The 26,366-nt window shown below is 55.4% G+C and overlaps 2 protein-coding genes across 4 annotated transcripts; one reads left to right on the top strand and one right to left on the bottom strand.

Moving 5' to 3' along the window:
• Positions 1 to 56: 56 nt before the first annotated feature.
• On the top strand, positions 57 to 17,512 carry WRAP73 (WD repeat containing, antisense to TP73). 2 transcript variants are annotated; one of them, XM_007166221.2, is made up of 12 exons: positions 70 to 1,065; positions 4,405 to 4,557; positions 5,071 to 5,187; positions 11,572 to 11,644; positions 12,915 to 13,018; positions 13,738 to 13,824; positions 14,121 to 14,255; positions 14,339 to 14,416; positions 15,508 to 15,613; positions 16,213 to 16,338; positions 16,727 to 16,918; positions 17,153 to 17,512. In XM_007166221.2, exons 1-12 carry the CDS (start codon positions 997 to 999, stop codon positions 17,293 to 17,295), a joined length of 1,383 nt encoding a protein of 460 aa, XP_007166283.1. In that variant the 5' UTR covers positions 70 to 996; the 3' UTR covers positions 17,296 to 17,512. The 2 variants fall into 2 exon arrangements, with proteins under 2 accessions (XP_057400347.1, XP_007166283.1); XM_057544364.1 differs by lacking the exon at positions 4,405 to 4,557 and having other exon boundaries at positions 57 to 1,065.
• Positions 17,513 to 18,109: 597 nt separating this feature from the next.
• Positions 18,110 to 22,188, bottom strand: TPRG1L (tumor protein p63 regulated 1 like). 2 transcript variants are annotated; one of them, XM_057535343.1, is made up of 5 exons: positions 21,875 to 22,188; positions 21,679 to 21,773; positions 21,426 to 21,602; positions 20,444 to 20,597; positions 18,110 to 19,419 (listed from the first exon to the last, which is right to left on the bottom strand). In XM_057535343.1, exons 1-5 carry the CDS (start codon positions 22,085 to 22,087, stop codon positions 19,225 to 19,227), a joined length of 834 nt encoding a protein of 277 aa, XP_057391326.1. In that variant the 5' UTR covers positions 22,088 to 22,188; the 3' UTR covers positions 18,110 to 19,224. The 2 variants fall into 2 exon arrangements, with proteins under 2 accessions (XP_057391326.1, XP_057391328.1); XM_057535345.1 differs by having other exon boundaries at positions 21,679 to 21,770; positions 21,875 to 22,187.
• Between the last annotated feature and the right edge of the window lie 4,178 nt (positions 22,189 to 26,366).

The following is a 26,366-nucleotide window of genomic DNA, read 5'->3' as shown; positions in this document are numbered from 1 at the left end:
CGCAGGGGTGGGGTTGGGTGTCAGGGTTCGTGCGATCTTGGGGCGGCAGAGGCGCCGGCAGGGCCTGGCGGGGGTGTGGGGGGAGACTGCTGTTGGGTGAAGAGGACCCGGAGTCCCTAGTGGGCGAGGGGACAAGGCGCTCGCGGGGCAGCCAACAAGGTCGGCAGAGCCAGCGCCGACGCAGCTGCTCGCTCCCGTCCGTGCGGAGGGCGGGTGCGGCGAGGCCCCGGGTCCGGGCCCGGGTGTCCTTCTCCTCCTCGCGGGTCCGAGCGCAGGTGCGCGCGTGAGATGGACAAGCGGGTGCGCGCGATCCACGCGCTCTCCGTGCGGAGCAAGCGTCAAATTCGTTCTCTCCTGGATCACAGCAGCTCCTGAGCCTGAAGTGAGGGCCTTGCTGCAGGCATGGTTGCCGGATTTAGCCAAAAGACGAACAAAGAAAAACGAATACTTATTCATACTCCATGTATAAAATATACGTATTATGCACTATATTATATATTCTACACACAAGCGCATGTTTATGTTTGAATACATTTACATATAAATATGTCTTTACATTAAATATAAATACATGAATATAAATAGACACACAGGACGCCAGTTAAATTTGAATTTCAGATAAGGGGGTAATTGTTTAGCATAAATACGTGCCATGTAGTATTTGGGAACATATTTATCCTAGAAAATGATTCGTTGTTTATATGAAATTCAGTTTAAGTGCAGTTTCTGCATTTTATCTGGCAACCCTAGCTGGAGGGGACCTCCCCACACCTGAGCACCGGCGGGAATCCCGGGTGGGACGAAACGCCGCGTCTCCTCTAAGGCGCGGCGGCGCGCGGGGCGCTGGGTGGAGAACTACAAGCCCCACAATGCCGCGCGTCCGCCCGGAGCCCTGACTGGCTGCGGCGCCCGCCCTCCGTCACTTCCGGCCGCGGAGGGGCGGTTGCGGCGGGCCGGGCGGGCTGGGTTTCGCGGGTGTGGGGTACAGCGGCCGCCATGAACTTCTCCGAGGTGTTCAAGCTCTCCAGCCTGCTCTGCAAGTTCTCCCCGGACGGCAAGTACCTGGTGAGCGGCCGCGGGGCCTGGGCCGAGGGTGGGCCCTCCGCGGGGAGGTGCCTGTCCTTACCGGGAGGCGGGGACCCAGGGAGCGGAGAGCGGGGCGGCCGCTGGGCCCGGATGGAGGGAGCTCGAGGGTCTGCAGGTGTGGGCCCCGGGCAGGTGCTGCAGACAGGTGACCCTGGGAAGGGGACCTGGGAAGATGCTGCAGCCTGGGAACCCAGGAAGCCGCCTGCTGCCTGCACCTGGGTTTCCATTTGTTAAAGGCAGGTAAAAGCAATGCTGTCTTCACAAATTTGAGGACACAGGAGATATCGGATCGTTGTTGTTAGTTTGTCACAAAAGACAAGTATATAGTCCTGTTGGCTGTAAACTGGTGCAGTGGTGCAGCTGCTTGTCCCCTCTCCCAGCCGTCTTCACCTGTCTCTACTACATGCCAGATGAATGATTTTGATAACTAGCATTCTATGCCCAGATAAAGAGAGTTGTCCACACTCCTGAGATTTGAGCTGCTGATTCCATGGGTGGCAGAATGCTTCTGACATCACTGAGCTGTCTTGTACATGAAAGTTAAGTTTTGAAATATACCAGCGTGACCCGTGTATATCCTCAGAATCTTAGGGTGAGGGCATGTGGTGGGTGAGGGATAATTGGCATTGGAAAGACATTAAGAAGAAAAATTATGCTTTATAAAAAGTGTACTTAGTTTCATTAATTAGTAACTCATGCTTCCTGATTCTTTTTTCAGTTCGAGCTTTGTTAACATTCCTTTCATCCTTATCTAGTTCTTTGAGGATGGATGTACATGTTTGCCTTTTTCATGGAGGTTTTATTCTAAATCACATAATGTGGCATTCACCTCCAAAATACAAAATGTCTTTAGCTTAAATGGCACCCCAAAACCCTTGGTATATTCAAAATACTCCCCCATACGTTAGGGTTCCCCCCCCCCTTGGCCGTTTATGAAAATTCTAGTGAATTATAAAGAGAGAGATTATATTTTCTCATTTAATTTTGGTACTTTTTTGGTTTTTACACCAAAATAATCAGATATTTCTGATTTAAATATCGTGAGCAGTAGGCAGTAATGTTACTGGAACCATGTTCTTCAAAGCTCTATCCTAGGTGCTGGAAAAAGTAGGGCCATGTTGCCATTTTTAATATCTTGCAACAGATTTGATATGGTTTTTCCAAGTGTTGCTACAAACATTCCATTTTGTAAGGAGTTTATTGTAACTGATCACAGCTTTCAAAGCTACAATATGAAAAAATAGGCACGGGACACATAGTATTTCTAATCTGCAATCCCTCCCCCACTCTCCTTTTCCCATGCAGAACTCATGTGGCTTTTTTTTTTTTTTTTTTTTTTTTTTTTTTTTTTGGCTGTGTTGGGTCTTCGTTGCTGTGTGCGGGCTTTTCTCTAGTTGCAGCGAGCAGGGGCTACTCTTCATTGCGGTGCACGGGCTTCTCATTGCAGCAGCTTCTCTTGTTGCGGAGCATGGGCTCTAGCCGTGCGGGCTTCAGTAGTTGTGGCACACGGGCTTCAGTAGTTGTGGCTCGCGGTCTCTAGAGCGCAGGCTCAGTATTTGTGGCACACGGGCTTAGTTGCTCTGTGGCATGTGGGATCTTCCCAGACCAGGGCTCAAACCCGCGTCCCCTGCATTGGCAGACGGATTCTTAACCACTGCACCACCAGGGAAGTCCCTCTTGTGGCTTTTTTTAAATGGAAGTTTATAAAACAAAAATCCAATAATCCAGTTTGACCTTGATAAATACAAAAATGAAGCAATTAACATTTAAAAGTCAGTTCTTGATTTTTGAACTGTGAGGTACTCTCCTATTAGCAGATACGTTTACTCAATCATAGAAATTATTTGCTTGGATTTGGATATTATTAACAAATATGGACATAAAGTAACTATTTTTAAGAAAACTGTATTAACACTTAAACTTTTCAGAGTCAGGATTAAGAATAAGTTAATGTGGGTGTGTAAGAAACCCCCCCCAGCCCTTCTTCCTATGAGTCCCACATGACTGCCACACTCAACACTTCTGACACATCTGGTCACCAACTGTGTGGCGTTTTTTCCCCACACCAAGCAGTTCTCCACCACGCCAGCTGGGTGTCCTACAGTTTGACTGAATTCTGACAGTCTACCTGGAGAGAGCACCAGGTCCCACAGGTTAGGGGCTCAGTCCCACGAGACTGCTTCCTCCCCCTTCAGACGCCAATTGCAAGTCCAGGTTGTCACCTGTGCTTCTGACCAACTGGCTATAGGTCAGAGGTTCCATGATGTCCTCTTTGGGTTCCATTAATTTGCTAGAGTGACTCACAGCACTGAGAGAAACACGTTTACCAGTTTATTAAAGGATATGGTAAAGGACACAGATGAGCAGCCAGATGAAGAGAGATACACAGGGTGAGGTCCGGGGGGTCCTGAGTGCAGGAGCTTCTGTCCTTGTGAATTTGGGGGGCGTCACCCTCCGTGTCTGGTTGTGCTCACCCCCCTGGAAGCTCTGAACCCCGTATTATTGGGATTTTACGGCGCCTTCATCACATGGGCCTGAGCCATCATTAACTCCATTTTTAGCCCTTTTTGCTGAAGAGAAAGGGGGCTGGGGCTGAAAATTCCAAGCTTCTAATCTTGGCTTGGTCTTCCGGGTGACAGCCCCATCCAGGAGCCCACCCAGAGTTGCCTCTCTAGAACAAATGACGCTCCTGTCACCCAGGAAATTGCAAGGGTTTCATTCAGGAGCCCTGTGTCAGGACCTGGGGGCAGAGACCAATATGTCTTTTCTGTTCTCTCATCACAGGTAAATGAGCATTCATGAAGCGTCCTTACACTTGCAGAATTTCAAACCTGTATATTGACTTTCTGTTGCTTAGGCTCCAAGTCAGACATTGAACAGAAGGCAACTGCGTTTCTGGGGTCGTTCTCACCAGCAGCCCTGAGCCTCCCTGCTCACTCCTTACAGATTGTCTGCAGGTGATAAAAGCAGAGAGGATTTGGTTGTTTGCAGATGAGCCTTTCCCGAGTGCTGTTTCCTGCTTCAGTTTTAGTCGGACAGTGAAGAAAGTAGAAAATGACTCCAGTAGAGAGTTTTAAAATAATACTTTCTCCGGGGATTTAACAGTTTGGGCACCTGGTTTGTACCTTTCAATTTTATCTTCCGTTAACTCATCTTTGTTGAGAACGGGCTGTCCACGGGATGAGCACTAGGCCATCTAGGCCAAAAGCGTGTGTGGAGGGAGCGGAGGAGGCAGCCCCTGGCTGGAGCGCCGCGCTGCCGCCCCGAGAGGACCCTCCTCCGGAGCCCACACCGCCCGCCTCTCTCCTCCCTTTCCAGGCTTCCTGCGTCCAGTACCGGTTAGTGGTCCGGGATGCGAACACCCTCCAGATCCGCCAGCTGTACACGTGCCTGGACCAGATCCAGCACATCGAGTGGTCGGCCGACTCGCTCTTCATCCTGTGCGCCCTCTACAAGCGGGGGCTGGTGCAGGTTTGCGGCCCGAGGCTCGGACGCCCCCCGTACCGGAGCGTAGCCCCCGCGAAGGGCCTCGTCCTGTGCCCTGCCGGTCTGGAAGAAGAGGCAGCACAGCTCAAAGGCCGTTTTCTTTTAAAATTGTAATAGTTCGCTCATAGTTTAAGTACTTTTAAGATAAGAAGACACTTAAGTGTCCTTGGTCTGTAACCAAGTTAATTCAGTAACAGGCAGTGTTCAGAGGGCAGCCCAGCAACTCGCTCGTCCTGTGTGGGAGCGCTGAGATGTGTTTTGTTGTAGACCCCAAACCTAACTAAGTGAGGTCTCAGGGACAGCAGAGGGGTGAACCCTTCGAAGCACGACAACACGCTGTCACCGAGAAGCGTGGCTTACCTCTGTGGTGCAACCCAGGCCCAGCCCTTCATGCTGGAAGGTTCCGAGGGCTCGCCCGTGTTTGCCGCCACACAGTTCTTGGCCGGTTGTCTTCAAGCCTACGTAGCGCACTGACTCGTCTCTCTCTTGTGACTGTAGGTGTGGTCTTTGGAGCAGCCAGAGTGGCACTGCAAAATAGACGAGGGTTCGGCAGGGCTGGTGGCTTCCTGCTGGAGCCCCGATGGACGCCACATCCTCAACACGACGGAATTTCACGTGAGTGCGACGCCCCGAATGCCCCCTCCTCCTGAATCGCTTGGGAGCTTTAGAGTGGGTGGTTTGGGGGGAAGGGTATACGTCGTAAGTGGTCAGAGCATTATAAGCCCATGAGTGTTGTTATGTAATCTTTTGCCCAGTTTTAATGAAAAAAAAAGATTTTTTTAAAAGAACAGCTTAAATTATATTTTTAAGGATTTAAACAGGTTCTTTTTTTTTTTATTTCTATTTTTTTTACTTTTGGCTGTGTTGGGTCTTCGTTTCTGCGCGAGGGCTTTCTCCGGTTGTGGCAAGCGGGGGCCACTCTTCATCGTGGTGCGTGGGCCTCTCACTATCGTGGCCTCTCTTGTTGCGGAGCACAGGCTCCAGACGCGCAGGCTCAGTAGTTGTGGCTCACAGGCCTAGTTGCTCCGCGGCATGTGGGATCTTCCCAGACCAGGGCTCGAACCCATGTCCCCTGCATTAGCAGGCAGATTCTCAACCACTGTGCCACCAGGGAAGCCCCTAAACAGGTTCTTTGATTCAACAATTGAAAATGAACTTCAGTATGAACAAATTTACATCTTCCCCTCAAGACATCTGATCTGTGTGTTTCTAACCTCGTCATTCATTTCCTCTTCAAGCCTTGGGCTTACTTGGGACATGGGGCCCTGGGCAGGAGCTCTGAGTGCGAAGAACATTTGAAATCTGACGGTAAATCAGAGATAGCTCAGGTGGTGTGAACGCATCTCGTCAGTGTGTCACATTAGGGGATCAGGGAAGGCTGGGGTGGTGTGAACACATCTCGTCATTATATTGAATTTGATGTCTGCCAGTTTAGGCCATTGGGGAGGGAGACAGCAAGTGAAGGGGGCTGGTTTCTCCGCGTTACACACGTTGACATTTTACAGGGCTGTTGGAGAGAACTTGAGCTGTTCATATAGCCTCATCTAAAAGGCTTCATGCTTATAATTCTTCGGGCCTGAATCCAGCCCCCAGACGGCACCTGTCAGTGTGAAAGAGAAACCGGGCTCCTTGGACAAGGTTCACTGACAGGCAGCCTGTGTGCTGCCGTGAGGCCTGAGAACAGAGCACTCACGACTGCAGGGTGTCTTTGGGCCCCACCTCAGCCCGCGGGGCCCCTCGCTCTGCATTGTGCATTAAGCATGTCCTTACTTACCTTAAGGTCTTATCTGTGTGTGCGCGTGTGTGTGTGTGCAGACACCATACACTGTGGTGTGTGTTTGTCTAAAGTTCGCTTAAATGAAGTCATACTCTGTGTTCTGTTGTGGTTCTTTCTTCCCCCTCGATAGCGTTTTTGAGATTCATCCACGTCGAGGGTTTGACTGCTTCTTTCAGTCCTTGTAGGGAAAGTCATGCCACGGTTTAAGCAGCCAGCCTGCCGGTGCTGGGCACTGGAGCTGTCGCGGTCCGTGCTGCAGGCAATGGATGGTGGGCGTCTGCTCGGCCCGTACCCAGGCGTTCTCTCGCGGACGTTTGGGGAGGGGAGGTCGCCTGGTTGTAGGAGATGCGGTTTGATCAGGATGTTAAATGGATGCCAGTCCAGCAGAACCGCAGTGGTACTGCACTGTGGTTTGCATTTTCATTTCTCTAAGCATTGGTGACGTTGAGTTTCCATATCTTATTTTATACACACCCATGCACACACTTCATTTAAATATGTGTTTCAGGTTCACGTGGAGTTTATAATGGTGGTGTCAGGAGTGAATCCGTTTTTATCTGTTCCCAACAGGATTTGTTAAGAAGTCCGTCTTTACCACCTGTGTCGAGAACTGAATTTCTTTACACTGACGCGATCGGTTCCGGTTTTCCATCCTGTGCCATCGTCGGCCCGTTTCACTCCTGTGTTACAGGATGTTAACATGTGACAGGGCTGGGCCCTCCTCGCTGCCTCTGCTCTGCCAGGTTTTCTCATGTGTTTTTGAGGCTCTGTTACTAGAACTGTTACAAGTTTCATGGTGAATTGAGGCTTTTATTATAATAAACTGTTCTTCACGTCTCATAGTTTTTTCTGTTCTGCAGTGTGTTTTGTCAGATGTTGGCATCAAATGCCATCCTTCCTTGGTTAGGGGTTTCAGGGTATATCTTTTTCATCCTTTTACTTTCAGCCTTTCCGTATCCTTAAATTTTAGTATGTATGTTGTAAATAGCCTGTAGTTGCCTTAAAAAAATAAACCCAGACCGGAAAACTTTTTCTTCTATCTCAATAAAGCCCATTGGAACTATTATGCACGGCAACACTGACCCACTTTAAGCGTGTGGACCGTGAGCTGGGACACGCAGCCGCCGCCCCGGCGGGGATGAAGCGTGCTTACACCACCCAGTGGGCACCTCCCGCCCTCCAGCCATCCTGCTGCCCACCTCTGGCCTGCTTCCTGTCGCTCCTGGTTTACGGTTCAGATTCCACGTGAGAGGGGCCACGTGGCTCGCAGAGTTTTGTGTTTGGCTTCCATCACTCGGCCTCATGCTCTTCTTGAAATTCGTCCGCGTCTATGGGCATCAGGTCCGGTTTCTCGGAGCTGAGTGGTGTCCCCGTGCGGATTCCCCACCCTGTGTGTGTATCACCCACTGGCCGCTGGAGCTGTCGTGAATATCCTCACACGGGCTGTCTGCGGATGCGGGTTTTTCTTTCTCTTGGGTAAAAACCTGGAGAGCGGGGTGCCAGGAGGTGTATGTTCACAGCTTAAGAAACCGCGGACTCTTTTCTGCGGTAGCCGTGCCGTGTAGCCTCCCCCAGCAGTGCAGGAGGTCGTTCCACAGCCTCACTAATGCCGCTCACCCCAGCCTCTTCTGCCAGGCAGTCTGGTGTGTGCTGGTGTCTCGTTGTGGGTTTTCTTGGTGATTTCCGTATGACTAATGATGTTAAGCGTCTTTTGTGTGCCCATCATCCTGTAACTCTTGTCTGTTCATATCGTCTGTCCGTTTCTTTATTAGGCCGTGTGTCCTTTTGTTGAGCTGTAAGGTTCTGGTTACAAGTTCTTTGTCAGATACATGTTTAGTAAATATTCTCTCCCGGTCTCTGGCTTGCTTTTTCATTTTGTTAACGGTTTCTTTTGAGGAGCAGTCTTTCATTTTGACAGGGTCTAATGGATCAATTTTTTCTTTTATCATTTGTGCACTTTGTGTCTAAAGAAATCCCTGCCCAACCCAAGATCACAGAGTTTCTTCTGTTTTCTTTTAGAAGTTTTATGATGTTAGCTCCTAAGTTTAGATGTGTGATTTGTCTTGAATTTCTGTCCTTTCCCCACTTTGCACCTTTGTCAGAAATCAGTTGCCTGTAGGTATGTGGGTGTGTTTCTGGACTCTGTCTTGTTCCATTGATCTCTTAGTCTGTCTCTGTGCCAATACCACACGCTCCGGATCACGAAAGCTGAATAGTAGGTCTGGAAACCCAAATCAGTGTGTTTTCCAATTTTGTCCTTTTTCAAAGTCGTTTTGGCCATTCTGGGTCTTTAGTATTTCCGTATCAATTTTGGAATAAATTAATTTCTAAAAAAAAAAATTGTGCTAGGATTTTAAAATTGAGATTGCATTGAATCTGTAGATCAATTTGGGGATAATTGCCATCTTAACAATACTGAGTCTTTGGATCCACGAACATAGGATACTTTTCGTTTTTTTAAGTCTTTAAAATTTTTTTCTAAGCAATATTTTCATTGTACAGATCTTGTACATATTTTACAAAATTTATTCCAAAGTTTTAAATTTTGTTGTATCAGCTCTTGACTCTGCTTCAGCCCAGGGGAGGAGCCGAGGGTGCTCAGGCAGGTGTACGTGTGTAAACCTGGAGGGGTTCGACCTCTGAACGCAGTCCCACTTCTCACAGGAGAGGGGAGCTGCACATCCACACTGATAAAGAGCTTGGTGCGCTGCTGTCAGCTTGCTGTGTTTCTTGAGTTAATTTTCCAAACAATCTCTGAGTTGGAAAAGGTCATTTTAAGTATTTTTGCTTAAGTACTGGAATTTTCCCGGTCACCGGCAGCAGCAATCAAGTAATAAAAATGTACTTATTTTTTACATCAAGACAACTAGAAAGTGTTGTGGAAAAGGAGATGAGCTAAGGAACTCTTTCTCCAAAGTGACTGTTCTCTGGCGAGATGAGCGTTTCAGTTCACCCTTAAATGTGGCAACGCCTGACAGCACAGCCCAGCCCAGAGGGGGGTCCTGCTGAAGGGCCGGCACCTTGGAAGGACCCTTGGTGGTGACGATGATGCCATGGGACCAGACCTGAAATCCCAGGTCAAGGCCCCCTGGCCTCCGCTTTCCCGCTGCAGGATGTGTGGGTGGGCACAGAAGCGGGCCTGCTCGGCCGGCCCTCAGGGAGCCTGCCCTTCGGCCACCTCTGACCTGTCCCCCTGCGCTCTCCCCTCCTGCGGTGCCGCCACCTTCCTCGAGCTTACGGAGGGGAAGCGGGTGTTTATCTGCCTCTTTCTTTCTCACTGGATTTGTTAAGGTTACACACAGTTGGGTTTCTTTTAACGGTTTTTGATGGGGGATGGCGGGGGATGGCGGGTAAAACTCAGGCTTAAGTGCTTTGTGTCTTTTCTGCCTTTAACAGAGAAGTGTGGATGGGGCAGGGGATGGGGGGCTCCCAGCCAGGAGCGCCCTGGGCCTTCCCTCCTCCCCCTCGCTCACCTGGAGGACAGGTGTTCCAGGCCAGATGGCGGCGGCTGTGCGTGTCCAGGTGGATTTAACACCCAGAGCTGCTGGGCTGGGAAGGGTGTGCCTTTCCACCCTCCTTGGCCTCTGACAGCAGGAGGTTTTACAGGGAACAAGCCTGTCCTCAGGGTGAGCCTCGCTCCTGGGCCGTGCCTCGTCTGCACGCCCTGGTACCTTTTCCTTAGACGGACAAGCGCTTTACCTTGAGTACAGCCCAGAGGTGCCGCCAACCCTGCAGCTTGTCTGCATCCCTTGTCTCCCCTAAATGCCGCGTGAGCTTTTCACAGAGGCAGTTCAGGACATCAGATTCTTTTCTTTCCTAAGAGACAATGTGGAGAAAATGCAGTTAATTCATTTTTTAAACCTCCTAAGCTAAAAAAGAAAAAGGGCCTAGCTTGCAGGAATCACACTGGTACAGAAACGCGGGGCCCTGCGTTTTACTTCATGTGAAGTCCTACAGTTTTTAAAGCTATGCTTATTTGTTGAAAGCAGTTTTCCAGCCCGTGTTCCTTACCTCACAGCCACGCCTGGTAAACACAGCCTCATCCGTGTCCGCTGGCCTGGGGGCTGCGGGAGCTGGAGGTGGCAGGGCACCCATTTACCCTCCCTGACGGCCGATGGGAAGGGTGTGGACGTGCTTTTCCGAAACAAACATTTGGAAACTCCGGTCAAGGGTGATTGTTCACGTTGAGGCTCCGAGGGAGTCTGGGGCGGCTCCGGCAGCCCTCCACGTGCCTGGGTGCAGGGGGGCCTCGCCTGCTCACAGGGCCGGGGTGACAGTGCGGAGGCTCTGGGTTCCCCCTGTCCCCGACCCCGAGTGCAGCTCCCTGAGCCCAGGCGTCCATCCCTGGCGCACTCGCTGGTCCCTCACTGACACGTCTGCTTCCGGCCGTTTTGCAACAGCCCGGGCAGCTGTCGCTACCTGCGCGATGTGCCCGCGGTGGGTCCCCCAGAAATCCTCCGCAGAGGCCTCCGTGCGGGCAGTCGGGCCACTTACCGTCCCTGCCGGCCCGGGGCTGCCCGGTGAGGCAGAGCCGCTCGCCCCTTCATCTGCTTCAGGAGACCGAGGAGCGCCCTGTGTGGCTTCCCTCCTAAACGTGTTCCTCTAAGTAGCATTTTTAGGTTTATTATTATGTGAAAACTGTGACTGTAGCATCCCCCCACCCTTATCCGCAGGGGATGCCTTCCAGGACCCCACGGATACCTGAAACCCCCTACAGCACTGAACCCTCTGCGTGCTGCTGTTTCCTATACGGTGTGCCTGTGATAACACTTATAAATTAGGCCGAAAAGGAGGGATGACTGCACTTTGAACTAAAACGCACTTAGATTTAACTTTGTGTCACTCAGATAATATTGTCACAAAATGAAAGCCAAGCACGAGGAGCATTAAGTTGAACAAACATGGGACTTCCCTGGCGGTCCAGTGGTGGTTAGGACGCGGCGCTGTCACTGCCGTGGCCCAGGTTCCATCCCTGGTCGGGGAACTAAGATCCCGCAAGCCGTGCGGCGCGGCCAAAAAAAAATTTAAATTTAACAATCGTAAAATGTGAGTTTGACACACTTCTTCAGACAGAAACCACCACAGGACTGCTGATGCGGGTACTTCTGTGGGGATCTCTTGCTTGGGTGCTGACGATCTGGTTTAAGACTTGGAATGGTCTCTCCAAAGACGCTAACTATATGCTGTTTCCTTTCTCTTTTCCCTCCCCTTGCCCCTGGCAGCTGCGGATAACCGTCTGGTCCTTGTGCACAAAGTCCGTGTCCTACATCAAATACCCTAAGGCTTGTCAGCAGGGTGAGTCGGCCAGAGGTGCTCAGAAGCCATTTCTCTGTCGCAGTTTGGGGTTTGGGGACCTTTTTTCCCTGGAAAATTTCAAACACAGGCAAGAGCCGCCTCAGCCGTGTGTCAGCTCATAGCCAGTCTTTTTTCTCTATACCCGCCCCCACCCCCGCCCCCAGATTATTTTAAAAGTACATCCCAGACCTCCTAGTGAGTCCTTCATCTGTGACTATTCCCACCTGTGTCTCCAGGGCGTCTCCTTTACGCGATGTCAGCGACTAAGCAGGGACTGTCCTTTAGGGCGTCAAAGAAGAAGGACTTACGTGTAAACCCTTTACATCTGCTGCCGGACCGGGCGCTCGGGTCCCTCCAGTTCATGTCAGCCTGGCACCCCCACCTCACACGCCAGATTCTGAACAGAATCCTCCACTGACTTAACTCTGTGAGGCCTGGAGTGGGGAAATGGCGGCTGTCACGCCTGGGCATCACCGAGGAGGGCCAGGGGCACGTGTCCTCTGTGCTGGCGGGGATTCCACCCCCGAGGGTTTAGCTGGACCCGAGATCCAGTCGGGCGCCCCACTCTCTTGAGTCCTGAAGTTACATGACGGTCTTTCAGTTAAGAAACAGAAGGAAGCGGTACATAATTTGAATGATTTTTCCATTTTTTCTCTTGCCGTCAGCTGTTTGAACCTCACAGGTGAATGGTGTGCAATTGTACACTTATTTTTTATTTTTATAGTTTGGATATTAGTGTCTCTCCAGATGACACACACACTTCTTGGTGGAAATGACAGCTCTGTCATTTAGGTGTTCTTTTGACCCATGAGGTATGAAATGTGGCTGCAGGCTCAGTTCGCTAATACGGACCCAGAAAGTACAGTCTAGTTGCAGCCAGATTCTTACCTTGAATTGACTTCTTCCAAATTGAAATTCAAAAGTAAAAATAGGAAATGTCATGACAAGCCTGCTCTGAACCAGCTGAGTTTCCTGCAGTTAATTTTCTAAGAACACAACACTCCGTAGGGCACCGCACTTCCCAGTAATGTTCTGGGGCTCACTGGGGCTCAGGTCACTGTGTGTCTCTCGCAGGTTCTCTGCAGGTCAGAAGTCTGAGCAGGGGTGTGGAGACCCTGCCCTGTGCAGACACGCACTCCCCGCCGCGGACGCCGCGCTCTGTGTGCCAAGTCCCCCTCGTCACACCTCTGCTTTCTCTTTCTCATTCTAACTTGAAAACCACTGCTGCGATCCGCTTCTCGATCCCGGGACCTTTCACTCTTCTCGGCAGGAATAACCTTTACCAGGGACGGCCGCTACCTGGCGCTGGCCGAGAGGCGGGACTGCAAAGACTACGTGAGCATCTTGGTCTGCAGCGACTGGCAGCTCCTGCGGGTGAGACGTGTCCCCACCTGGCAGCGGAGTGACCCTGGGGAGGGCGGGGAGGGGAGAAGCGCGTTGTCTGAGGTTCCAGGGCGTCTTCCGCGTGGTATGGAGCAGTGTGAGTCCACGTTCCCCAAGGCCGGGCGCTGTCTGTAACCACGTGGCGTGCACACCGGCAGGCGTTCGTAGCACGTGGTGAGACGGCGCGTGCTCGCGGTGTGTTCACGGTTAACAGGCCACCAGGTTGGTGCCACCTCCCTCCCTGTTGGTTCCGTGCTACTTGCATGCGTGTGGCTGCCTCAGGCGGAGGAGTGAGCTGGAGTTTAACACTGACCACGTGCCTGCGCGGGGCAGGAGGCCACGGACACAGACGCACAGGGCCGGGCAGGACCCCCGGATGCCGTCAGACGGAGGCCGCCTCGACGGGGCAGGGGTGTCTTGCCTGGGCTGGTCCTAAAGGCACAAGACTCAGCCAGGCAAGCAGGGCGTACAGGCGCGGGGCGGACGGAGGCCTGAGCCACGTCGCAGCCACGTGTGCCCGGCCTGGAACCTCCGCAGCGCTCAGGCCGGACGTCACAGCAGGAGGACACGGTTGTACACGTTTCTGTCCGTGGCTAGATGAGGAAGTTAAATGCTGAATGTGTTAACACATCAGTTATAAAATAAACGTTCGTGTATCTGTTGAAGAAAACATTTTCAATTTCATCTCTCCCCCCGCCCGCCTCGGCAAGCACTTTGACACGGACACGCAGGACCTGGCCGGGATCGAGTGGGCCCCCAATGGCTGCGTGCTGGCCGCCTGGGACTCCTGCCTGGAGGTAGACAGCCCCCGTGGGGCCCTTTCTGCTCTAAGCGCTGTCGCCAGTATTTCTCTCACGGGCTCCGAACTCCGAGAGCCTTAACTGCCTCTTTTAGACGTCGAGCTGAGGAGCTTCTGTTGGCTCCCGGTTTCCCCTTTCCCACAGTGTTATCACTTTGCTCCTCTAGTTATGGTCCCGCGTCCCCATTTCCCGCCGCCGTCGGGGAGGGCAGTGTCCCCGCCCCGAGTCTCACTCCCTCCTGAGTGGCTGCCTTACCCGCTCCGGGTTCAGTAACAATTTCAGTGTCTCGGCAGTACAAGATCCTGCTCTACTCCCTGGACGGCCGGCTGCTGTCTACGTTCTGTGCTTATGAGTGGTCCCTGGGCATCAAGTCCGTGGCCTGGAGCCCCAGCAGTCAGTTCCTTGCAGTCGGGAGCTACGACGGAAAGGTGGGAGGTCGTCCTCAGGGTGAAGCCCACGGCCAGTGCCCCAGCAGTGGCTCTGACCACGTGGTTTCCACCCCCCGCCACAGGTGCGGATTCTTAACCACGTGACTTGGAAAATGATCACAGAATTCGGGCATCCCGCAACCATTAATAATCCCAAAATAGTAAGTCTGGAAGCACGTTTCTGTTTGAGCAATATTTGGGGAAGGGGGGTCGAAAACTGCTTTTTCACTTTCCGTTATTTATGGCGCTACAGGTACTTACATCCCCATAACCTTCTGATACTGTAACATTTCAAACGTCAGACTTGCCCAGAGGCCTTTGTTTCTCCTGCCACGTTCCCAGAGGGTCCAAAGCGGTGTCCTTCCCCTCCGCAGCCCCCAGCCCCACCCCCGCGGCTCGCTCTGGGACCAGCTCCTGCTCTGCGCTGTGAACAGGGTCCCCTGCCTGCGGGCACCAAGCATCTGCTGGGCCACCCACTGTGCTCTGGGCCAGTCGGAGAAGAGCAGGCAGACCCTTGCCCCATGGAGTCTGGGCCGGGGCTGGGAGGGCTGGTGTCTTCCCCGGGTGGGTAGGAAGGCTGCCTGCCAAGGGGTCCTGGGGCAGACACAGGGAGGAGGTGATGCAGGGTTTGGGGAGGAGCAATTCGGGCAGTAGGAACAGGCACAGGAGTGCAAAGGTCCTGAGGTGGGAACAAGCATCCATTTATTCAGCAGGCGCCGGTCTGGGCGCTGGGAGACCTTAGGGACCCGGAGAGACACCCCGCCTCGGGGGGGACAGCAGGGACGGGGACAGACACCCCGCCTCGGGGGGGACAGCAGGGACGGGGGCAGACACCCTAGTGAGTTGTCTGCTGGTGAGGGACATAAGATGGGTGAGTGGTGAGGAGAGAAGCAGCCGTGGGGCTGCCGTACAGCCCGCGAGCCGGTGGCGGTCCTGACGTCGGCAGGAACTGGAGGACCTGCTGGGGCTGCAGGAACAGGACTGGAAGGCGGCCGGGTCGGGTGGGGCTGCCCCAGGCCTCGCAGGGTTCGCTGGGGGTCCTTCCACCCCACGGCCGGTGCGGTCTGAGGTGTCAGGCCGCTCGCCCTTCCCGTAAGGCCTCCGGTGACGCACGCCGCCTCGCTCCTGGCCCGTGTGTCACCTGTCCCTACTGAAGTGCTGGCCCGCGGGTGAGACCTCGTGGAGGGTGCCCAGGAGGGCGCGGTGAGCGGGGCTGCGGCTGCACATCCTGCCCGGGCCGTCTGTCTTCCAGGTGGTGTACAAGGAGGCCGAGAAGAGCCCGCCACTGGTGCTGGGCCGCCTGGCCTTCCCTCCGCCCAGAGCAGCGGCTGGGCCCCTGTCCTCCACGGAGAGCAAATGTGAGCAGCTGGGCCCGGGGTGGGGGCCTTTCTCTTCCTCCCCTTTCCTTTCCTTTTACTATGAAAAAAAAGAGTCCTCTGGGTCCAGGGAGATTCCAGGTGTTCCTTGTTTTTTCTCAAATCCTCTCCTGTGATGCCTGGTAGCCAGCGTCTCTCTTAGCTGTGAGCCAGCAGGCCGCCTGGCCACTGGCTCTGTTGACTGAATACAAGCCCTGGGAATCCTAATTTGACGGCTGGTCCTCTGAGGGCGACTTTTTAATGAACAGTGACTTCCTTGGGTGAGCAGGGCCCTCGGGCTCAGGGAGATGCCGCGGCTGTGTCGGGGACCTGGGACGTTACTCGTCCGTAAAATGGCGTAACTAGGGCATCAGAGGAGCCGCTGGGACGGCCACCAGGCCCTGCAGTGGTGCCTGGCCCGTCGCAGCTCCGGAAACACGGCCTCGCAGGGGAGGGCGCGAGGACAGGCCTTGTGCGCCGCGGCCAGGTTCCCCCCGAGCCCCGTTCTTGCTCCGAGCCCCGCGGGGGGTCGTGGGCAGGACCGCAGACCGCAGGCCTCGCCCCGCGGGGAGGCTCAGGGTGCTGTCTCTTTTGACGCCCAGACGAGGTCGCCTCGGTGCCGGTCTCCTTACAGACTCTGAAGCCTGCCCCCGACAGAGCCAACCCCAGGATCGGCATTGGGGCGCTGGCCTTCAGTCCTGACAGCTGCTTCCTGGCGACGAGGAGTGGTCAGTGGCCCGTCCACGTGTGTGTGCTGTCCCCTCCCCGCTCCCTCGGGGCCGGGCAGTCGAATGGCTTGAAAGGAGAGTCGGGGCGTGGGTCTCCCGCACGTGCTTCCTCCCGTCCTGCTGCGGAAGCGTCTCGGGTCACTGGGCCCATCGGAGCAGCAGCCGCCCAGCCGCTGCACCTCAGGCCCTGGCCTCTGCTCCCTCTGTGTCCATTTGGGAAAGAGCGGGGCGCAGGCCGACAGGACTCCCGTGTGCGCCAAGCAGCCTCGGGGAGGGCCCTCCCCCACCGAGGCCCCAGGCAGCATCCGTCCTCAGGCGTGAGCGGCAAGGGGGCTCGAGCAGGGGAGCAAGGGGTGACCGCGGGCCTGTTCACATCTTCCTTCCTCAGACAGCGTCCCCACCGCCGTCTGGATCTGGGACATCCAGAAGCTGAGGCTGCTCGCGGCGCTGGAGCAGCTGTCCGCCGTGCGCTGCTTCCAGTGGGACCCGCGGCAGGCCCGGCTGGCCATTTGCACGGGGGGCAGCAAGGTGTACCTGTGGTCGCCGGCGGGCTGCGTGTCGGTGCAGGTGCCCGGGGAAGGTGAGCGCGAGCAGGGATGCGAGCAAACGCGGCCTCGAGCAGAAGGTGAAAGCCCTTCTCGGGAGGCACCTTCCCATAAACCTCAGGGCCGCCAGGTGTGCGCACTTGACTTGGGCCCGCGGCTTTTAGCATCCCAGGCCAGGGGGAGCCTTCCCACCCGCTGAACTCTGGGGCTCCAGCTGGGTCACCCTGGAACGCTGGCCTCTCCTGCTCTAACCTCCTGGCTTCCTCCAGGTGACTTCCAGGTGCTCTCCCTGTGCTGGCACCTGAGTGGGGACTCCCTGGCCCTCCTCAGCAAGGACCACTTCTGCCTGTGCTTCCTGGAGACGGAGCAGGGGGTCGGCACAGCCTTCGGGCAGAGGGGTGACCACACGTAGGACCCGTGCATGATCAGGCCCACGTGGCTCAAGGTGGGAGACCTCGGCTTGTGTTGGCCGCGGGAAAGGAGCAGAGCTTCTTGGTGCAGGGTCTCCCACTGGGGTGGCCCGGAGGAAATGCTTGGCTTCCATTTTCCTATAGCAAGGCATTTTTGTTAATATGTATGGTATAAAACTAATTTTTGTTACTTAAAATAAATATTTGCTAATTCATAAATGTCTCATGCTTACTTTCTTCAAAGGTTTAGGTCACGGGAAAGTTTTCTAGGTCAGTTTTAAGTTTGGGGTTCACTGTCTTAGGGAAAGTGTGCCCCAAGCGGCCAGTCCCCCTCACACAAGACCCGCCCTGCTCGGGGCCTCCATTCTGTCACCGAACGCTTTGGAGAGCGGCCTGCGGGTCCCGTGGGGCCTGTTCTGGAGCAGGACGGGAGCCCCGAGCAGCCGGGGTGGGGTTGTACCTCCAAGGGAGGCTGGCGCTGCAGGTCCTGGGGCGGCTGGGTCAAGGTCGGCTCCCCGCAGGGACCGTCCGCTCTGGCTGTCCACCTGGAACAATCCAGGTGCTTCGGGAAGGCGGCCAGGGCTGAGAAGGCTGGTGGGGGAACGAGGGTTTGTCACCCTAGGTAGAGGCTGGACAGTGCACACTGCTCCCTGGGGGCCATGAGGGGAGCGAGGGGTACAGAACCCTCACCGCGCACAGCGAGGGGCTCAAAACCAGCGCAGAGAGCAGCTCACGCTCTAAGACTCTCACTGAACAGGACGCTTTCTTGGTGGCTGCACCTATCTTAATAACTTTAAGAAAGGAATGACACCACTGTTCTAATGTTTTAACTCAGATTTTAAATGTCTTTACTACAAGACCGAAAGCAAAGGCTCAGGACCCACGCGGAGTTGTGAGGCAGCCTTTCGATGTGGACAGGCCCCCGCATCCGAATCACGGCCATGCTGACCACAGCCACGCCAGAGTCAGAAATGAGGAGGAGGAACCGGCCGGCCAGCAGTTAAATCATCAACAGACGCTCCCAGGCAGACCGCTCAGCCGTGGACGGGAACGACGACTTCCCCTGGGCTGGTGTCCAGGGGTGAGCTGCGTCACTCTGACGGGGTTCCTTTTCAAAAGTGCATTCTTCACGAGCAAACTAAGCAATTCCCTTTTTAAATATGAATATGACAATACAAACTTAACAGAGTTGATAAAATTGTGTGCAAAGAACTTATCAATGTGACTTTCTCAGACTAATGACCTGTCTTAAAATGATTTTCTGTAAACCTTTTTGGGCCTGGGAAATATGCCATAAGTATTATTAACACAATATAGATGAATTTTAGAAAAAGTGTGACTTTAGGCCGAACACATTATTTCCACAAAAGCCATTGTCCGTTCAGGAGCTGACAAGGCAGACCTTCTCTTGATGAGCTCGTGCCTGCTTGCTCCTTTCAAATTAGCTTTAAGAAAGTGGATTAAATCTCCAAATACAAATCTGGACACCCACTGTAAACAACCACAGGCACTGAGTCTCGGGTACCTCCCTGGATGTAGCAATCTATGTAGCTGCGGTGCTGACAGGGCTATTCCACTGCAATCACGCAACGTTTATTATTAACATGCTCCAGGGCTGGGGTGGGAGGGACCACGGGAAGCCGGATGGAGACCCCAGCAGGGGGACACGGAAACTGAGGTTCTAGGAAGCAGATACTGGCCAGGACGGTGACAGCAAGATTCATTCTGCTTTGTCTGGAGCTCACGTGACCAGATGCCCAGTATCCAGCTAAAGTATACGGTCCATCTGACTATGCTAATCGTGCCCAGACCCCTATAGGTAAGGGGCTCAGACCCTGCCAGCGGCAGTGCAGCTGGCCAGAGGCCTGCCGCCCCCAGGGTCCCTTCGGCCTGGCTCTCCCAGGGAAGAGACCCGCGTGCACGTGCGGCGTCTAGAAGCCGATTTTGCCTCTGGTCATGGAATAGCCCAGCTTAGCCTCGTTGTTGATGAAGGACATCAGCCCCACATAGGTCTCGATGAGGAGGGGGCACTCCAAGACCAGCACGCCGCCATCCTGGCCCGGCAGAGGACTCTCCTTCTGGGCTTTTTTGACAGCTTGGATTAACAGAGCTTTGAAGCTATCCAACTGTAAAGAGAGAAGACAGGGCGCTTGATCAGATGATCCCCCGTGCGTCTGTGTCAGCCCGTCCCCACCCTGGAGAGATGCCCGCCCAGACGCATCCGGCGGCCCTTGGGCTCATCTCCGCGTCACTACAAGCGTCACACCTCACCTCTGCGCTCACCTGTGACTGACCACAGCCAGTCCTCACGGGCCTCACTCTGCCGGTCGACGTGGCTTTGCCGTAGTGACCCACCTACTCCTCCCCACCACCCACCAGGCGGTGAGCAGGCCAAGGTGCACAGCTGGCAAGTGGGGGGCCTGTCGCCAGTCCTGGACCCGGCTCTCACCACCCCAAGGCCTCCTCTCCTGCTGAGCACGCAGACTGCCCAGCTCTACCATGGGCAGGGGTCACCTGCCACACCCTGAAGCCCTTCTGGGCCCTTCTCCAAGACGATCGCAGCCACAGAGGACCCCATCATAGAGATACGCTGACCAGCAGCTGCTAACTACACAGCGCTATTCAGACGTAAGTTAACAAACTTTTAAAAACCAAAAGTTTACTTGGGGCTTCCTCAGTGGCGTAGTGGTTAAGAATCGCCTGCCAATGCAGGGGACACAGGTTCGAGCCCTGGTCCGGGAAGATTCCCACATGCTGCAGAGCAACTAAGCCCGTGCGCCACAACTACTGAGCCTGTGCTCTAGAGCCTGCGAGCCACGACTACTGAGCCCACATGCCACAACTACTGAAGCCTGCACGCCTAGAGCCCGTGCTCCGCGACAAAAGAAGCCACTGCAATGAGAAGCTCGCGCACCACAGTAAAGAGTAGCCCCAGCTCGCGGCAACTAGAGAAAGCCCACGCGCACCAATACAGCCAAAAAAAGAAAAAAGTAATAAATAAATGTATGGGAAAAAAAAGTTTATTTTCTCTGTTTAGCCACTGTTCATTCAAGTGCTCAGCAGCCCCACGTGGCCACCGTACTGGGCAGCACAGGCCTGGAACATTCCCGTCCCACTGGGCAGCGCTGCTGTTGCTGTCTGTGTTCTTACTTGGCACAGAGAGGCCGTCTTCTCGTCCACGCCGGCCATCGGGTGCTCTATGAATGTGGTGTACGGCACATTGGTGGACCAGGGATTCCATCTGCTTATGAAGGACGGGCGGCTCTGCTTGTCCCACTGGATGCGAATCCCAAAACCTTCTCGCCTACCGAGTGGGAAGAAAGGGATCAGACCTCACACAGCGGGCCACGGCGCCCCCGAGCACCTGCTCAGTCGTGGGTGTGAGATTAAAAAGCTGTTCCACCGGTAAAGATGAGACTGATGACATTTCACAACAGTGAAGGACCCGTGGGGTTGGACAGGAATGGCGTGTCTAATAACGACAGCTTTCAGCACTTTAACATATAACAAACTGAAAGCACTGTCTTAGTTGTGCTAACTAAACGAGTAATATTTTTGCAAGTTTAAATCCTTTTCCCTGAGCATCTTATTGTTGGTTAAAATTTTGAGCTTATCTTAGCTTCCTGAATTCCCTACCCAAATCTCTACATCAAAACTCTAAAATATACCGTTTAATTCAACTGAGTATACTGATGTCCAGGTTTCTCATATTTCAGAAACCTCCCTAACAAATGAAGATCAGCTCTTGAAAACTGGCCATTAAACGTTTCCAAATTTAACCTTCAGTAATATCTGCAAATCAAAGCAACACACTACCTTTTTCTTTTAAAAATTAACCACAACAGAGCCTGACATGATAGATGTAATCCTTTCTTGGCGGGAATAAAATGCTGAGTTTGGCTCTTATCTGAAGAATACCCACGTCGGGCCTATTTTAACATACCCTGAGTTCATTTTACTACAAGACTAATAACTGTCTCTTGTGCCAGAATTCCTTCTAACGCACCCTGCTGGGCACAAGTCACCTGTCTCTACACTCTGTTGCTGCTGAAGCAAGACATTCACTGGAGGCTGGTTTCGGAAGGGCTGACTGGGAGGCCCTGGTGCCGGGCTCTCTGTTCAACACACTTACTTGTTGAGCGATTTCGGGGGAAACTGGAATTCTCCGTAGGAGATGGTGTCCACCGCGTTTAAGGCTACCCTGACCACCTGCTGGCACTGCAGGCTGATGAAGTCGTATTTGCAGATGAGCAGCGCCTGGTCGGTGATGAGCACCAGCCGCTCCTTTTCGTTGTTCCAGTGATCGACCCTGCGGGCGGCAGCGGTCACTTCGGCGCCCGGGGCGCACAGATGCCCGGGCCCCTCCCCAGCGCGCACCCCCTTACTCGGTCAGCAGCCACACCCCCTGGATGTCGCCGTCCTCCACGGGCCGGACCACCACGCGGATCTCCTCCACCGCCTGCTCGATGGTGCCGGGCTGCTGGGAGCGTGCGGGGCGAGCCGGGGGCGGAAGTCACAGGTCACGCCCGCTCGCCCGCCCCGCCCACCCACGCCCTCTCCCGCCCCCGCTCCCAGCCTCACCCGGAACACGAAATACTCCTTGACGCGGGCGCGGCGCGTGGGGTCGTGGACATTGAGCGGCCACAGCGTCTGTCGCAGCGGAGTGCCAATTCCCGGCCGCCCCCCGCCGCAGCCGCCACCGACGCTGCCGCCCGGCCCGACTTCCTCGCCAGCCGCCAGCAGCGCCGTGGGGCTTGTGCCCTCCGAGTCCACCGAGTCCCGCAGCTGCAGCATCGCCGCGCCCGCCACCAAGCAACCCCGGACCGGACCCGACTCAGCCGCCACCGCCGCTACCGCCACCGCCTACGCCGGGCCCTCGGCCCCGCCCCCGGGCCCGCTCCGCAATGAGGCCCGCCGCGATTGGCTCCGCCTCGCCAGCCCCGCCTCAGGCTCCGCCCCTCCCTCCCTCTCCGGCCCTCGCTATTGGATCGTCCCCAGATGTCTTCCGCGATTGGTCCTGCCCGCCGCCGTTCACAATCGCTCCCGCCCTTCGCTGCGCCGGAAGAGCACGCCGCGCGCACGCCCACTTCCTATTTACATGTCCGGGAAGGGCGGGGCCCAGGCCGGTTGCCAAGGCGATGAGGTGGGCCCACTGGAGAGGGGAGTCAGGTGCCGAGCGCTCCTCCCCCGGTAAATCGGGTGCTCGCCCCACCCCCCGGGGTGCGGCGGGAGGCCAGGGAAGCCCTGGATCCCCGACCTCCGGCACGACGTCCACGCCCATGTATTCAGCTTCGGCTGAAGTGTAGCGGACCTCCGGGATGGGACCCCGGCTCCTGCCCAGAGTGATCGCCCCCTGGACTGGGACTCCGCCCGGCCAGGGTGACCGCCCCCTGGATGCGGAACCCTGCCGGGGGAGACCACTTCCCTGGACGCACCTCCTGCTGCCCGGTGTGACCACGCCCCGGGCTAGCTCTCCCCGCAGAGTGTCAACATTGCACAGCAGGGGCAGCGCGGGCTTCGGGGACTGGAGGAGCGGCGGCCCGCGGAGCAGAGCTCTTTCCTGAGCGCCTCCGCCTTTCTGACCGCGGGTTCATGGATGGAGCGACGGAGACATGGGCCCAGGGCTGTGCTAAATGCAGACGTGCTCCCCGCGCCTAGGGAGCAGAGCTCCCAACGCTGCTCCACGGAAGGGGACACCGAGGCACGGGGCCTCGTCACTCCATCAAGGGCCGAACCAGGATTCCTTGTTGCTGCCTCTGCTCTTGTCCTCCCGGTACTAGAATTGGATCTTTCCTTGCTCTGAGTGATCTTGCCTGCAGCTAGTGGCACCCTGGGCAGCTGCAGGCCCTGCCAGGGACCTCGGCTCCCTGGTCTTGGCACCCACAGGCTCCAGAGCAACCTCATCTCCATCCACCTTGACCCGTTGTCTTGGAGACCCAAGGGCTGTATCCATGACAGTTTACAAATGTCAGCACCTGTGATCCTCACCCAGTTGGTCACTTTGGCCTTCCACTGCCTCTAGTCACACCCCAGATTACTCCCCCCACCAGAAAGTCTTCTCGACTCACCCCTACTGTGTCCATCCTCCAATACTCAGTTTAGAGCCCCCTCCCCAGGAGACACTGCCATTAACTACCCTCACTGCTAGTTCTTTGCTGTTTCATATAATCGTCGTCTCCACGCGTGCCGGTCAACCTGTTCTGTGTGTGTGTGTGTTTCTGTGCCCTATTAGCTAGGCAATTTCGAGAAGCCAGCTCCTGGCGTTATGACTGCGCTTTGGGGTTTATAACCCCTTACTTAATTCTTTGAATTTCACAAGAGCCCAGAGCTGTAAATGCTCTCTTGTATACATGCTGCAGTTGCAGAAACAGGTCTGGAGAGTTCTGCCCAGGTGCTCGAGGCCGCCAGCTGGTGCGGCCATGCTGATTAGCCAAAGCCCTCCTGGCTTGTGCAGACTTGGATGCCCTCCCGGTCTGTGAACAACTGCAGGGTGGCTGGCCTTCCTTCCCAGGATGTCCCTCGAGGGAGGGCGCTGAGCTCTGCACACAGCAAGTCCTCAGCCGCCCTCTCGCCCCTCCACCTGGACCTCAGCAGCCACAGAAACAGGAGGGACAAAAGTACCACAGATACCGAAATAGCTTTGGTACTTTGCTTCCTGGAAAGACTAAGGTCTCAAAGAGGGCTGGGTGTGCAAAAAGAGGCAGCAACGTGCTTCTAGCCCCGCTGGCCTGCTGAGGCGGGGTGGGGACAGCTGCTGCCTCCCCCTGGGGACCAGGGGCCGGGTCACACCCTCCTGGGGCCCTGCCCCGTGGGGAGAGGGAGCCCCCTTCTCTGGCAGCCACATCCCCTGGCTGAGTCTGCTCTGCTGGTCCCTGCGGGGTGGGCCCGAGTTGGGCCCCTGAAGGGCAGTCTGAGCCATTTGGGCTTGGGGTGCCCGCTGACCCCTCTCCTGAGCCCCCTCATTATAGGGGCTCAGCGATGGCAGCTGGGCGTGTGGACTCAGGGAAGGGGCTTGAATCCAGGCTCCCCTACTTCTGTCCACTGGACTTGGACACTCATGCTCTGTCTGCCTCAGTTTCCTTTTTTTACTGAGTGGGGATGATAATAGTTCCTGCTTCCCATGGCTGTCGGGAGGAGTCGGTGAGTTAAGACCTGGGACGTGCATAGCGCCCTGCCCAGCCCGGGCCACCTCAGTGTCAATTGCTACCTGTGGTCATGCTGTTCACTGAGGCTCTGCTGAGGGCCAGGTATATTGCAAATACTGCCTGTGCTCGTGCATGGGGCGCCGTATTACCCCCTTCAACCGAAGAGAAAACAGTCCTAGAGAGCTTGTCACTTTGCGAAGGTCACACATCTACAGAGAGCGGGGGCCCTGGATTCCAGAGCCTGTGCCCCAGCGCCCACCCCCGCCCCCGTGCCAGTGGCTTCTGGGGGCAGACAGAGGAGAGCCATCCTCCACTGGATTTGCTGGGAGCCCACGTGGTGCTCACGCATGCTCAGACGCAATGACAGCACGACTTCACAGCGACCTTGATCAGGGTCATCTCAGCGGAGATGAGAAGGGGGCCACAGTTCAGGGGGTGAGGCTGAAGGCTGGGAGTGGGGAGGGTACAAAGGGCACAGCAGTGATGCTGGCAGGTGGCAGCGGTGTGGGGATGGAAGAAGCCTGGTCATTTTGGCGGGATGGCCAGACCCTGAGGGCCCTGAACCCGGTACTTAACCTTCCTCCTTCTCTTTCCTCATCTGGAGGGCGGGGATGATGAAACCTGGCTCCCAGGCTGTCATGAGCCTCTGTCCAGCTCACACGTGCCAAGAGGCCCCTCGTGCCCTGTGCAGCCCTGGCTCCAGGTGCCCCGTGGGTGTCCGTGAAGTCAAGGATGGGAGTGAGGAATGGGACAAGGGCCCATGAATGGACCTGGCTCCTGGCAGAAGCTGAGGGGCTGGAACCTGGAGCCCAGGGGTCGGGGCTCGCTTAGGGCAGGAGGACCCCATCTGCTTAGGGACAGATGGTGAGAGCTGAGGACGGTTATGGACAGGTGGGGGGTGGGACGTGGATGCAGTGGGGGAGGAGGGGGCCCTGAGAGGTTCTGGGACATCTGCTTTCTTCGGGGGGGGGGGGGTTGGGAAGATGGAGCCGGGAATTTGGATGAAGACGCTTGGTTCAGAGTAGCAGTGATGAACAGGGAAGCTGATTAGGGCAGGTGTGGGGACCACTGGGCTGCAGGGGGACCTCAGGCAGGTTCGCAGTGGAGCCTTCCACCTGGCAGCTGGTGGGAGTGGGAGGAACCAGTAGCTAGACTGGTCAAGACTGGGGGTTTGCCGGGTAGCTGTGGTCAAAGGCAAGGGGGAAAGGGGAGGCCAAGATCCTACGAGGGAGTATTCATAGGGGTCACGGATGTCGCCCCACTTGGGAGCTAACGGGCTGGCCCGCCGCGGTTTCAGGGATGCTGCGGAAGGCGCACGAGCCCAGGTCAGAGGCAGAGGACTGTTGTTCACAGGGGAGCAACGTCCAGAGTGTCGGCGGGTGTCTGGAGGATGCTGCCCACGGTGGCCGCATCACAAGAGGGGAACCGGGGGCCTGTGAACAAGCTTGGTCCTCGCCCCTCAAGGTCGCTCTCTGACCAACGGCCCCGGGAAAGGCGGTCAGGGTCTGGTGCCTGCTCCTGGCATGCCCAGCAGGACGTGCAGGAGTGTCTCCCAGCAGGGTCAACGGGGTGGACCCTGAGTCCAGTTTCTGGTCTGGCAGAGGCGGCAGTGGATCCGACGGGGTCTGGTGACCGGGAGAAGGTCATCAAGAGGATGCGACTGCCGTTGCCCCTCGAGGCAATTAGAGTGTTGATGAAAATAATCAGTAAACAATCTAATATAGGGATCGACACAGAAAGACAAGTATCATATGATATCGCTTATATGTGGAATCTAAAAAGAATGGTACAGATGAACTTACTTAACAAAACAAAAGTAGAGTCATGGATGTATTAGAAAACAAACTTATAGTTACCAGGGGGGAAAGCCAGGGAGGGGGATAAAGTGCGAGACCGGGACTGACAAATACACACTACTATATATTAAA

This window comes from Balaenoptera acutorostrata, chromosome 1 (genome assembly GCF_949987535.1).
Source record: "Balaenoptera acutorostrata chromosome 1, mBalAcu1.1, whole genome shotgun sequence".
Taxonomy (NCBI): Eukaryota; Metazoa; Chordata; class Mammalia; order Artiodactyla; family Balaenopteridae; genus Balaenoptera; species Balaenoptera acutorostrata.
Note: the sequence above shows the minus strand (reverse complement) of the source record. Positions and strands in the feature narration are given on the sequence as shown.

Excerpts from the sequence above, each read along its gene's own strand:
- WRAP73 (XM_007166221.2), top strand. The coding sequence starts at position 997 with ATGAACTTCTCCGAGGTGTTCAAGCTCTCCAGCCTGCTCTGCAAGTTC. Across the intron at positions 11,645-12,914 it reads CCCTAAGGCTTGTCAGCAGG|GAATAACCTTTACCAGGGAC; the intron begins GTGAGTCGGCCA and ends TCTTCTCGGCAG. Across the intron at positions 15,614-16,212 it reads GTCCTCCACGGAGAGCAAAT|ACGAGGTCGCCTCGGTGCCG; the intron begins GTGAGCAGCTGG and ends TTTGACGCCCAG.
- TPRG1L (XM_057535343.1), bottom strand. The coding sequence starts at position 22,087 with ATGCTGCAGCTGCGGGACTCGGTGGACTCGGAGGGCACAAGCCCCACG. Across the intron at positions 21,603-21,678 it reads GGGGTGTGGCTGCTGACCGA|GGTCGATCACTGGAACAACG; the intron begins GTAAGGGGGTGC and ends TGCCGCCCGCAG. Across the intron at positions 19,420-20,443 it reads AGACGGCCTCTCTGTGCCAA|TTGGATAGCTTCAAAGCTCT; the intron begins GTAAGAACACAG and ends CTCTCTTTACAG.